Below are 14,549 nucleotides of genomic sequence, written 5' to 3' on the forward strand. Positions count from 1 at the left end.
AGGATGGTAGGAGGGAGGGGACAGAGTGAAAACATCAAGAGCAATTAAACACGCAAATGTCAATGACACAACAAACACACATCAATGATGGTGGTTATTAACTAAGGCCTATCAGTGAAATACTCACACATCCAGTAGTGTACATCAAATGGCATTTGTCAAATCTGGTTAAATAGTAAAATGAGCTGGTATTTCCTTTCCATTTCACTTCTAACTTCATATTCTGTTTTTGTTTTGTTTTTTTGTTTGTTTGTTTGTTTTTGTTTTTTAACACAGACAACTATTACTCAGTGATACTCAATCCTAGTTTCCCATTAGAATAATCTACAAATATTTTAAAAATGCTTTAGCCCTGATGTTTCAATTTATCAACCTGTGGATTGAACCTGGGCACTGGAAATGTTTTAAATATTCTCAAGTGATTTATTCTATAGATAAGAGTAAGAAGCACTGAATTCAGCAAATGAATACACTGACAGGGAACAGATGCATTGAAGTTGGCATCAGACTCTGATTCTTTTATAGTTAACAAGGTTATCAGAACATGGTCAGAGAGTCTTCACGGCAGGAAATGGAGGCCGGCACAGTGGATCCAGGGTAAACAGTATGACGGAGAGTCACCACCCTGAGATGGTAAGTGGAGTGGGGAATGCTTTGCTTGGCCTGAGTACAGCAGTGTTGGTGTGCGAGATAAGGCCACTCCACATTATGTATCCCAGAAAAAAGGAGTCAAGGATAGGAATTCCCAGCTTTTCATTTTGGTTTCAATGCAGAGTATTGCCACAGGTGTTTTAATTTTTCTTACATGTTTTAAAACACCCTATACTTGACAACTGTTGCCAAATATGTGAGTAAACAAAGCTGCAGTTAAATTTACTCATGACTCCCATCCATCCCAAAACATAAAGAGGATGTGTGATTAAGCCATAACCTTTGCCTAATCTTCGAGAACTGGGTGTGGTACTAGGTGTTTTGGGGCAGCTGAGTGTTCTTGGTAGGGCCTTTGTGATTGGCACAGAGGCTCCCATCACAAAAGGTCTCTATGCTGGGATGTGAGGGTTGGGAGGGGTTTGGGTTGACTTGCAGAGTCTCTTCTGCAGGATGGGAAGTTTATTTTTTTAAGGCAAATATTTAGTGGAGGTCTTAACCATATGCAAAGGGGAGACAAAGAAAACTAGTGGTTACAACACATAATGTATATAAATCAGACATGTAAACTTTAAAAACAATTTCCTATTGTAACTGTTTATTAATTTATATCATTAATACCTATAATGTAGTATTGTTTATGTTCTTAGTATTTGAATATGGGCTGGGTTTATCTTTCATGAGTGAGAATGACTTTTTGATGTTGAATTAATGTTTTTAGTACCAAATGTATTATTTAGGTATCAATATTAAAATATATACACATGAAATCAGATATATGAAATATATCTGATATATAAAATATATAAAATAAAATCAGATATATAAAATAACACACATATAGGAATCTTTAAAGATCATAATAAGAAAGCACTTTTTTACCTTCTCATAGTTGTATTCTAAGAGAAGAAACAGTCTATCAGGCGAAACTGAGTAATCAGTTATAAAATGTCCAAACTCATCCTGTCAATCAAGTAGAAAAAAGAAAGATTGAACAACTCAATTTAACTGCCACCAGAGTGCTTTCAACATAGAGGGTACTGTGTCACACATGTGGCTTGTGCCGTGTGCACCCAATATATCATGAAGGATGATCACTGTTAGAAAGCCACGTCGGGGAGGATTAATTCTAAGGGAAAGACAGTTCTGGGGGTCGGGATCAGGAACAGAGAGAAAAGTGTCTCAATAGAAGGAGCAGCAGGTGCAAAAAATCAGGTTTGGGAGACAATGTGCTTGTTTAGAGAATATTTAAGGATTGTGTGTAAACTGGATATAGTATGGGGCATGTCAGTCACAGTGGAAGGTAAGAGGACATCAAATTAGAAAAATAACTGGAAAGATATATTGAAAGATATGACATGTTACGACGTCCTATTTTATGCATATGGAAGTGACAGCATCATATTTCTTTTACCAAGTAACTGGTGGCATGGTGAATGACCTAAGAAGGGAGTATGGAGGGGTTCCATCAGCCTGGACTTCTACAACACAGTGGTCTGGCCTCCATAATGGAGAAGAAGACAAGTTAAAATACTTAGCCACAAGTTGAAATGGGGTTTGAACCAGGACTACACAGTGGAAATGAAAATCTGCAAGCCAGTTGACATAAGAAGGTGAATCAATAAGGTTGTTCAGTAGCTCATTACAGGGGATTTTGGAAGAGTCAGGGGTGACTCCGAGGTTTGCAGCTTCAGTGACTTGGAGAAGAATTGACTATTTACTAAGATTAGAAATTTGGGAAGAGGACTGAGATGCTTTCATTTTCTTGGACAAAGAAGAGTGAAGACAACTAGATTAGCTTCGGATACTAATTTTAAAATGCCTGCAGGCCATTTACGTGCAGCAGCCAGAAGCTACTGGAAACTGAAGTTTGGATCCCAGGTGGAGGTTAGTGTGAAATGAGTGTATATGAGACTCAAGGCCAGAAAGGAGAGCACAGATGCTGTGGAAGTGCTTGGAATTCATGGAAGGAGGACATGCAAAATGCAGATAGAGGCCAGCAAGTGAAGGCAGAAACCCAAGGAGCACTTACATTTAAAAATGTGGGCAAAAGAGGAGAAATCATCAAAGGAGACTAAAAAGTAGCCAAGGCAGGGAGCGTTTCAAGAAGGAGAGAAAGATCCACTGTGCCGTACGCTGCAGGAGTCCAACAGGATGAGAAGGGACAGCAGTCATGATTTGAAAGGTAATGAACAACATCCCCAGGACATCAGGACATCAGGCATGAATTAATTATGTGATTAAACATACAAATGTAACATTCGCCAAGAAAATAGAGCTGTTTCCATATTCAGCATTGAAGAGCAAGATATTATCTTCTTGTTTGTGGAGATACTCATGATCTAAAGAGAGAAAATCATCAGATCAATATTTCAAGTTGCTATTGAACATCTTCATAAGCCAAAAATTGTGCCATAGAATTTGAGATTTAAGCTCACACAGCACTAAATATGCATTTTTAAGCTGACAAAACATGAGCATGAATATTATACTAACACTCATTTGCTTTTCTATCACTATTGTGAAGGTTTCAATTCACTTTGAACTTTTTATAGCACATATCAGAGGAATACTTAGGCTTTTCTCTGTCTCCCTTACCTTTGCATTTCTAATGAGAAAAAAGAAAAAACTTCCTCTTCACAGAGCTTTAAAACACAAGGATGGGCAAAGAACTTTTGCACAGCAGTTAATATGCTGCCTGGCATGCCCACAATCCATACAGAGTACCTAGGTTTGACCATTCCCAATTCCAGGTTTCTCTGGGAAGCAGCAGATGATGGCTCAAGTGATTGGGTTCCTGCCACCCACATGGGAGACTCTGACTGAGTTCTGAGCTCCTAGCTTCGGTATGACCCAGCCCTGGCTCTTGTGGAATTTGAGAAGTAGACCATGGATGGAAGATCTCGCTCTTTCTTTCAAATAAATGAAAGTAAGTAAATAAAAAGAAAAAAAAAAGAATTATATCTTTTTTTAATCTTTTTTTTTTCTTTTTTACAGGCAGAGTGGATAGTGAGAGAGAGAGAGACAGAGAGAAAGGTCTTCCTTTTTTGCCGTTGGTTCACCCTCCAATGGCCGCTGCGGCCGGCACATCTTGCTGATCTGAAGCCAGGAGCCAAGTGCTTTTCCTGGTCTCCCATGCAGGTGCAGGGCCCAAGGACTTGGGCCCTCCTCCACTGCCTTCCCGGGCCATAGCAGAGAGCTGGCCTGGAAGAGGGGCAACCGGGATAGAATCCGGCGCCCCAACTGGGACTAGAACCCGGTGTGCCAGCTCCGCAAGGCAGAGGATCAGCCTGTTAAGCCACGGCGCCGGCCTTTTTATCTTTCCTTTTTTAAAAAAATTTATTTGAAAGGTAGAGTTGTAGACAGTGAGAGAGAGAGAGAGCAGAGAGAAAAGTCTTCCTTCCGTTGGTTCACTCCCCAAATCCGAAGCCAGGAGCCAGGTGCTTCCTCCTGGTCTCCCACACGGGTGCAGGGGCCCAAGCACTTGGACCATCCTCCACTGCCTTCCCAGGGCACAGCAGAGAGCTGGCGTGGAAGAGGAGCAACCGGAACTAGAACCCAATGCCCATATGGGATGCCGGCACCACAGGTGGAGGATTAACCAAGTGAGCCATGGCGCCGGCCCCAAGAATGATAATCTTTTTAATACATAAAAATACTTCACAAGTCAACCTAACTGAAATGAACATTAATGAAGAATCTGACTCCCCTCAGAAAAATCATTACCTGAAATCCACTGCAAGGAGTAGGACCTCATTCGAAGCGTGTTTTTTAAATAATCATTTAGAGTGTAAGTTCTGCGGCTGTCTCCTGCAGCAGCATCTGCTGGTTGGGAAAAAAGAGCCAAACGTTCAAAAACAAGATTGAATAACCTACTCTTCTGATAAGATAAACAAATGGATCTCTATGGTATACCCCACTCACAAAATGCAGAAATATGCTCAAAAATGCAAGGGACATTTTTGAAAGATTTCAGACAGGCAATATGAAGTAAAGCAGGTGTGTATGTGTTTCACTGCCACATATTAAGGATGTTTCTCGAGTGTCATGGAGAACTAGGTCAGCAACGTCCTGTAGAAACTTCATGTGCCTATATTTTCTAAGAGCCATATTTAAAAAAAAAAACAACTCAAGGTGAAATTAATTTTAATAGCATATTTTATTTAGCCCAATATATCCAAAATATTATCATTTCAACACATAATCAATATTTAAATGTTATCAATGAGATCTTTCACATTAAATTTTTTGCACTAACTCTTAGAACACTGGTTTGTAGTTACAGCATATTTTCATTTGACTTGGCACACTTTAAGTTAACAGGTACATGTGGCTGTGTAGCTAAAAGCCACTGGGGTGGACAGCACAGGGCTAGGTCACTCTTTTCTGAGGCCTTGTCCTCAGACATTTAAGACATGCTGATCACACAATTAATTCAAGGAGGTTTGTTTCCATCACTGCTTTCAATTGTATCTGTGGAGTTTTTGTCACCTATAGTCTGCTACTGGTGACCCAAATTCCTAATCTGAAAATTATTTTTTGATGTCTTCCTCTCTTTTCTCACTGCCCTCATCTAATTGATCTGTGATTCTTCCTGGAAATCTTTTTGCCAGGCTTCACTGCCAGGAGGTCTCCTGTTCCAATCCACCTGCATCACTACAGGAATGATTGCTCTAAAAACCCATTTTCTTCCTGGTCATCTCAACCTCAGAAGCTCTGAATGGTTCCCTTCTGCTTACAGGAAGATCCACACTCCACAGCCTGGCCATCTCGGCCCTCCACTAACTCTCCTCCAGCACTCAGGGTCACTCCCACCTGCAGCAATGTTCCCATCCTGTCACGTGATCGGCTCACTGAACCCAGGGAATCTTCTTCAGCTTTTCTGCCTCTGTTCCTTGTCCTAAGCCACTTCTCTAAGCAGACTTATCAACACAGAACTTCTATCACCGATTCCAGGTTTTCTAAGAAGGAAATTAACTGAATAGCTTTAATAGATAACACATGGTACTGTTCCTTGTCCTAAGCCACTTTTCTGCAGTGGCCTTAAGTGCTTCCCTGGCTTCCACAATTCACTGCATTTTTTTCAACTCCGACCTTGCTCATAAAGACTTCAACTCCCTCTTCTTGAACTTTTGCTACTATTTTACCCTTTGGCTCTTATTTTTTAATGATTTATGTTGATAATCACTCTTCCATACTGTGTGGTTTTCATGGCTAGGCCATGTATTTTTGAAGACAGGGCTTTGGTTTTGTTGTTGTAGTTATTATTATTATTATTCTTTGCATTAACCCTCAGCACCTAACACTGTTCAGTGCCAGGGTGGACACAAAGATGTTCTTGTTGATTGATGTAGGATATTATTCTGGAAGCATAATCAGGACAATGAGATTCCTCTTCTCAAGTCCCAGAGCTTGTGCACCGATGCCAAAGCGTTATAAGTCTTTTCCTAAATCCTCTACTTTTCCCAGAAACACTCACTCACACAGTCAGCCACCATGCTAACGTGTATAACTGCAGTTCTGCAGCTCACTTCCTCTTGTTAATTTCTCACAGCCGGTGGGAAGGTAATTCTCTTACATGAAATGCTGTTTCAAAAGATAGTCTTAAGATCTTATTTCTTCAGGTCTTAGCTGATAATAGTCTTGTTCCTGTCTATAAAACCTTCTGTTTCAATAGATACAATTTTCACTTTATTACTTTATTGATTCTATTTTAACCTAGTGTTTTTTTTTTTCTTTCAATTTAGTCCTGCATTTCACCACTGAAAGTTAGGAAGAAAATAGTTTGTTAGGAGAAATATAACACCTGGATAAAAATCAGTACCTGGACTTGCCGATGTTCAAACAAAAGATAAAACTTGTACTACAGGAAATATTATTTGAAACTCACATTGACGATAGTAAACTATGGGTCTGAATTTGTTCACTACATGCCCTCAATTGTTTGTGTGCATCCAACCATTTTTTTCATACATCAAATAGGTATAAAGTGAGCACTATTTGAAAAGTACTCAAGGAGACAGACCTGCTCTCAAGAGCTTTTAGTTTAAAATGGACAAAAAGATCCATTTTGAAATTAGTATAATTTGAAATAAAAGTGGTTATTAGACATTCACAGTCATAATACTGTCTGCTAATGTTGATGCTGAGATAGACCTATGGAAAAGGGATAGAACAACTTGTGTATGTGTGTACATATATATGTTTATATAAATACACATACATATGAATATATAATAAAGCAGACCTATCAACATAGAACTTCTATCACTGATTCCAGATTTCTTTTTTTTTAATTTTTTAATTTTTTATTTTTTTATTTTTGACAGGCAGAGTGGACAGAGAGAGAGAGACAGAGAGAAAGGTTTTCCTTTTGCCACTGGTTCACCCTCCAATGGCCGCCGCGGTAGCGTGCTGCGGCCGGCGCACCGCACTGATCCGATGGCAGGAGCCAGGTGCTTCTCCTGGTCTCCCATGGGGTGCAGGGCCCAAGAACTTGGGCCATCCTCCATTGCACTCCCTGGCCACAGTAGAGAGCTGGCCTGGAAGAGGGGCAACCGGAACAGGATTGGTGCCCCGACCGGGACTAGAACCCGGTGTGCCGGCACCGCAAGGTGGAGGATTAGCCTAGTGAGCCGCGGCGCCGGCCATTCCAGATTTCTAAGAAGGAAATTAACTGAATAGCTTTAATAGATAACACATGGCACTGTCTCATTTAAATGATATGTCACATAAAGGTATTTGCACTGGTTTTCAGGGCAACACACTTATATCTGGAATGTTAAAGTAACTGAGGCAAATTCCTTTGCTATCACCTGCTGCTCAGCAGGCTGCTTTTCACATTCACAATATGATCTTCACTGAACACTTATTTCTCCTGCCATTCTCAGACATTTGATTCACTCACTCAGCAGTCCATAGGTCATCTCTACCAGGTTAGACTGCCTGCTATTCATGAGGGCCTCCTTTGAATTGAAATCCACCTACTGATGTCCCAGATACGAACACTGATGTTACACTCTTGCTATAGCCTGGGACATCCTTGCAAGACCCACACCTAACTTGAGCTTATGCTAAGTTTAGTTAGCTACTTTACAATAACCCTGCAACCTGGTTTCCATGTATTAGTTACTCAGTCCCAGAGCAGCACGGCTAAATTGGAGCAAGCAGAGCAACAAATGTTCCTTGTTTTTTTGCCTTGCCATTTGATAAGCAGGGCACATTGGAAGACAGTTTTGAAACATCTAGATAAGCGAGTTCTGTGAGATGTGAGTGCCAAGTCCAGGTTTTGACCTTTAGCAAGTTCATAGCTTGCTGCCAAGTTACAACCTATTCTGTCAAACTCTTATAGGACACGCTCATATTTCTTCTTCCTTGTCTACTTGCTCACTGACAGGGTACTGCTGTGGCAACAGATGAAGGTCCTTGGCTGCTTGTGTGGTTTTCCTGGTGCGGCCTGGGACATGTCGTTCATTTGACTTATCAGTTCAAAGCATGGTGCTAGCCAAGTAAAGCAGTTAATCATATGTTACCCATCAGCTTATACAGAAACTCTTAGATTCAAATCTTTTATTTAAAAATAAAACGGTTAACAACATTATTTCTTTAGCTAGAGCAACTATTAGGTTGAACCATATGAAGACACCATTCTTATCAGCCAAATGAGGTAAAATGGTAGCATTTAAAATGGCTCAGGCTAGTAATAAATTGTCATCAAAGCTTTATAGTATCTTAATGAATCCTTATTGTAGGACCAAAATCACTCTGAATAAAGTAATCCCAGAAAGATCCAAATAAGAAAATAGTCTAGTTCTATGGAATATTCTTTGCTTTGACAATGATCACTGAACAATTACGGAATATTTTGAATGCTTTTGTATCCATTCATAATGAACATATTTTATTTTTATTAAAATCTGATATAAAATATTTCTATATCACAAAGATAAATCCTTTTGGTTAATGGTAATGAAATACATCTAAAAATAAATGTGTTCTGTAGAGGTCATAAACACATGATGTTGTCATAAACAAGCAAAGGAGACATCTGGTTGGTTTCTGTGTTCCACCTAGTAAGCAGTTAACAGTCCACATGGATGCTTGTGTCTATGGTAGGCATACAGAATCCAATAAGTATTACTTCAGAATTTGTTCTAGTAAAATGGCAGCATTCACGTTGGAACGCAGGAAGAAAAATCAAGAAGACAGAAGAAACTGATTGAAAGTTTCCTTATATCCTGTAGTTATTGTATCCAGCAGCATATGCAGGCTACCACCCATCTCCATCAATTCAACAAATACTTATTTACAGAGCTTGTACAAATAGAAAATGATTTCAGATGACATCTAGGCTTGGCATGATATTGGTTCCCTGTGCCCCAGTGTTGAAGGCTGGAACCCTGATTGGTGCTTCAAACTGACGTTTGCATTTTTAAAAGTCTGGGTACCTAACACCCTAGAAAAAGTGTATAAAACCTGGTGATGCCATCAATTAATTTATGTAAACTGTACAAGTAATTGAGACCTGGGGTCAGCGCTGTGGCTTAGCGGGTTATTCCTCCACCTGCAACGCCAGCATTCCATATGGGTACTGGTTCTAGTCCCGGCTTGCTCCCCTTCTGATCCAGCTCTCTGCTACGCGTCAGGAAAGCAGTAGAAGATGGCCCAAGTGCTGCATCCACATGGGAGACTTGGAGGAAGCTCCTGGCTCCTGGCTTCAGATCGACCCAGGTCTGGTTGTTGTGGCCATTTGGGGAGTAGGCCAGCAGATGGAAGACTTTTCTCTCTATCTCTCCTTCTCACTGTCGGTAACTCTACCTCTCAAATAAATAAAAAAAAAATCTTTAAAAAAAAAGTAATTGAGACCCATTTGTCAGGTCATGTCTTGCTCTGTGACGAAAGATTGGGAAGTAGAAGAAATCCTCTCAAGCAAGCAGCACACAAGCCTTGGCCTGCCTGCTACAGCCAGTCTAATTTGTGGTGGGGAAGAAGCTGGGGAAGGCAAAAGGGGGTGAGGACCAGTAGCTGGAAGCTTTGAAATCAGGGGTCCTGGATTTGAGCCCAGGCTTATACATTGCTTTGGTGCCTTGGGAAAATTATCAGACTTTCGCTATGGTTTAAATGATGGAGTCCCCTTCAAAATTCATGTTGAATTTTTTTTTTTTTTTTTTTTTTTTTTTTTTACAGGCAGAGTGGACAGTGAGAGAGAGAGACAGAGAGAAAGGTCTTCTTTTGCCATTGGTTCACCCTCCAATGGCCGCTGCGGCCGGCATGCTGCGGCTGGCACACCGAGCTGATCCAAAGCCAGGAGCCAGGTGCTTCTCCCAGTCTCCCATGGGGTGCAGGGCCCAAGCTCTTGGGTCATCCTCCACTGCACTCCCTGGCCACAGCAGAGAGCTGGCCTGCAAGAGGGGTAACCGGGGCAGAATCCAGCGCCCCGATCGGGACTAGAACCTGTTGTGCCGGTGCCGCTAGGCAGAGGATTAGCCTATTGAGCCACGGTCTCATGTTGAAATTTAATATCCATTGTGATGTTAAGAAGTGTGGCTTTTGGAGATGTGATTAAGTTATGAAGACTCAGTCTCATGAACAGAATACCTTCCCCCTCCATGTGAAAAGAGGTCCATGAGAAGACACCATCAATACTCTGAGTATGCCTGTACCTTGATTTTAGACTTCTCAGACTCCACAATTAGAGAAATAATTCTCTTTTCTTTACAAATTGTCCAGTCTGCTGCATTTTGTTATAGCAGAATAAATGGACTAATACATAAACAAGTATCATAGATGTCAAGTGCTGTTCTAACAAGTTCCTAGAAGAAGTGGAATAAGTTTTGGAACTGGGTAAATGGTAGGAGCTGAGACTGTTTTGAAGTGCATGCTAGGGAAAAAAAAAAATCCAAATGATCTTGATTGAAACATTAAGGGTGATTCTGGTGGAGGTTCTGAAGAAGAGGATCACCATAGACAGAGGCTCAGTCTTCTTAGAATTTATATATGTGGTGTGGTCATGGTCAGAATGGTGGCAGAAATGTGGAGAGTAAAGGCCACACCAGTGAGGTGTCAGATGGAAAAAACAAATACTGAAAATTGGAAGAAAGGCTACTCTGGTTACAAAGAGTCCTAGAACTTGGCTGATCTATTTGCCCTCAGACTTTGTGAAAGGCAGATATTAAGTGCTATCCACTGCAATAATTGGTGGAAGAACTCTAAGCAAAGTGTTCATGGCATTCCATGGCTTCTCCTGCTTACCTACAGTAAAAAAGTAAAAAGAGAGCTATGAATTGAGGACAGAATTTCTTACAACCAAAAGGGAAGCAGAACTTACATATTTGGAAAGTATGAGTTTGATTAGATTTTAAAGGCAAAAAAGATGAATTTGGAAAGAATACCAAGGGTGTAGCCAAATAATTGTTTGACCAGGAGATGTGTATGTCTAGAAGGAAGTCACAAGCTACTTACCATTGTCTGCTTTGAGGAACTGATAAACACTAGTTTATTTCACTCATGGTTCTGGAGGCTGAGAAGTCTACAATACAGGGGCTACATCTCTTGAGGACCTTCTTGCTGTGTCATAACAAAATGGAAGAAATCACACGAAAGTGTGATAAAGGACAAGAAGGGGCTGAACTTGCTTTTGTAACACATCCATTCCCACAATAATATTAATCCACTTATGAGGGTGGAGCCCTCACTACCCCATCTCTCGTTAGATCCCATCTCCAAACACTTGCACTGAGGATTAAGTTTCTAAGACATGGATTTTGGGGGGAACACTCAAGCCATAGAATTATTCATCAAGACAACAGAAGAACACAATACCCCAAAAGGCATTTCAGAGACTGGTATTCTCTTTCTCATCATAGACACAGCCATGCTCAGAACATAGGGGTCAGAACCATATCAAAAGAGGAGTCCTGGGCACCCATGATACCACAGCATTCATTGCCCAGTACTGCCACAACTCTCTGCTCCCCATTCAGGGATGCCCCATATGTGGTTCAAGAAAGTGTGAATATGACTCAGGCAGCCACTCTGGAAGATGGCCATAAATCTTGATGGCATCCATGTAGTGTGGTACACAGGTGCACAACCTGTAGTGGCATGGCCGACTCCATCTAGATTGAAAAGGAGACTTGCTTCAGAGATGGAGCCACTGCAGGCAGTCCCCACTAGGGCCATGCCTATTTGGAACTGAGTGGGCAGGACTGCCCCTGAGATCTCAGAACTGTAGAGCACAAGACTGCAACCTGTGAGACCATCAGCATAGCCTGTGCCCAGCAAGTCCATGGGAGTGGGGCCCATGGAGCCTTGGCCAACCAGCCCTGTCCCCATGTAGCTGGAAGGGGTGCTTAGAGTCAAAGACTATCTTCAAGCCTCAAAACATAATATCATTTCTCTTGATGGTTTGGGAGTTGCTTTGGACCTGTTACTCCTTTCTTCTTGCTTGTTCCTCCCTTTTAGAATGGCAATGTTTATCCTATGCCTGTCTCATCATTATATTTTTTAATGTTTTAAATTGTTTTACTTGAAAGGCAGAGTGATGAAGAGTGAGGAGGAGAGAGAGAAAAAGATATTGCATCCACTGGTTCACCCCCCATATGCTCAAAACAGCCAGAACTGGGCCAGGCTAAAGCCAGGAAATAGGTATGCTACCCAGGTCTACCACATGGGTGGCAGGAGCCCAAGCACTTGAGCCTTTATTTGCTACACTCCCAGGCATATTAGCAAGAAGCTGAAACAGAAGCAGAGCAACTGGGACCCAAATCAACACTCTAATATGGAATGCAAGCCTCTGGGGTGCTGGCCTTGCAAGCAGCAGCTTTATCTGCTACTCCACAACACACTTCTCCATAACTGATTTAGATGGGACTGTAGAATATAGACTTTTGAGTTACTGATAGACCAGGCAAGACTTTGGAGGCTGATGGGATGGAATGGAAGTACTTTACATGACAGAAGGACATGAATTTTGGGGTGAATTTCCGAAGTGAACATTGGGGATGAATGTCTCCAGATTGAGATGTGGAAACTTAACTCCTGCAGCTCTCCCCACTTGGGTAGATTCATGTCTTGTAAAGAGTCTGGAAGGAACTAAGGCACTTACACTCTTTTGCCATGGGAGTACATAGTCAGAGCTGTGAGAAAATAGACTTCTATTGCTTATAAATTACCCAGTCCATGGTATTTTGTTATAGTAGCACAAGGACAATTTCTAAAGTCTCAATTCTTTACTCTGTACCATGAAAAAATAGCATTCTTAAGCATATGGGGCTTTGTGATGATAAAATAATATATGTAATATACTCAGCTCAAAACTTAGAATTTAAGAAGCCCTGCAGATATTTTATAGTGTGTATTATTGTTTTGTTCCAATCATGTGCAAGGTATCAGAATACAAAAATGAATTTAAAAAGATCCTCTCCCTTGGAACACCTAACAGTGGTGCTGATATTAAGAATTTAACTGCAGTGAAATAATAGCCAATTAAGTTTCACTATGTTCAAAATAGCAAGTAATCCTAATAAGACAGAATAAGGCTCTTTGAGAAAACATCTAGAAGAAAGGCAACCTAATCATTTATTAATTGCTAATGAACATCACTTTCTCCCTTCAACTTGCCTGACATCCATACAGCAAGTCAGCAGCTACAGAATGAAGAGAAACAACTGACTTAATGCACTAAGAGGATTTAAGAAGAATGCTGTTTCTCTGAGTACCACACGCAAGGTGCATTAGATTACCCATATAATCACAATCAGCACATTTGCCTTCACAAAAGGTAAGTATATATTGCAAGTATATCAAGTAGATTCTGATGAGCAAACTGTCATGAGCTAGAGCCTATAGAATGCTGCGACTGTGTACTCTAAGCACCTACCCTACGATCCAAGTTCAGAATGTTATTGTATTTTCAAATGTCTGCCCTGAAATGTCAAACAAATGGTACAAGGAGAATTGTTTAGAGTATCAACAATTTGTAAATAGGAAACAACTTAATGGAGTACACAGGCACGGCTCTACCCTTGCCACCTCCTACTCTCTCATTCCATTTCATCTTTACTGGCCACCCAGCTGTTCCTTAGACACAGCAGGCTCATTCCTGCTTTAGGAACTTTGCGTAGCTGTATTCTCTGCCTGGAATGTGTTCCTCCCCAAAGGAACAAGGCTTGTTCCCCCACCTCTGTCAAGTCTTATTTACTATTGCATTCCTTCTCAGACCAGCCCTGCTGCTCAGCCTCCCTTGGCGTTTTCTACTGCCCTTCTGGCTTTGTTTATTCTCAGCAACAATACCATCTAATACACCATATATTTTACTTATTATCATGTTCACTGTATGCCCCCCATGATTGGATATAAGCCGGCACAGATTCTGTTTTGTTTTGTTTAGATTTTATTTATTTATCTACTTAAGAGAAAGAGGAGAGAGAGAGAGAGAGAGAGAGAGAGAGAGAGAGAGAGAGAGAGAATCTTTTCATCTACTGGTTCATTCTCCAAACGGCCACAGCAGCTACATCTGGGCCAAGCTGAAGCCAAGAGCCAAGAACTCCATCCTGGTTTCCCACATGGGTATCAGGGACCCAAGCTCTTGCACCACCTTTCACAGGCACATCAGCAGGGAGCTGGATTGGAAGCAGAACAGCCAGGACTCAAACTGACACTCAGATATGGGATGTTAATAACACAATGGGTGGCTTAACCTCCTGCACCACAATGCCACAACTACAGTCTAGGACAGTGCCTGGCACATAACAGGTGCTCAATAAATAGCTGTTGAATGAAAAAAATTGATAAGAGATAAGCAATACCAAAAAAAGTAACTCACAGCTCCAAGAACTAGCATATACATTCCAAGTTTCTGTAGAGCAGGAAGAACATTGGGTAAATGTAGACAGACTGGG

General features: G+C 41.1%; 1 protein-coding gene across 3 annotated transcripts in view; it reads right to left on the bottom strand.

The window, feature by feature from the left end:
* DPP4 (dipeptidyl peptidase 4) overlaps positions 1-14,549 on the bottom strand; it is an 87,293-nt gene that overhangs the window by 56,298 nt on the left and 16,446 nt on the right. For 2 of the 3 annotated variants that reach the window (XM_062187376.1, XM_062187389.1), the window contains 3 exons: positions 4,375-4,473; positions 2,899-2,990; positions 1,531-1,611 (listed from right to left, as the gene is read on the bottom strand). In XM_062187376.1, the coding sequence (XP_062043360.1) occupies positions 1,531-1,611; positions 2,899-2,990; positions 4,375-4,473 (272 nt within the window). The remainder of the gene's footprint in view (positions 1-1,530; positions 1,612-2,898; positions 2,991-4,374; positions 4,474-14,549) is intronic. The other variant, XM_062187382.1, reaches the window with a different exon arrangement.

Source organism: Lepus europaeus, chromosome 1, assembly GCF_033115175.1.
Source record: "Lepus europaeus isolate LE1 chromosome 1, mLepTim1.pri, whole genome shotgun sequence".
NCBI classification, from domain to species: Eukaryota; Metazoa; Chordata; class Mammalia; order Lagomorpha; family Leporidae; genus Lepus; species Lepus europaeus.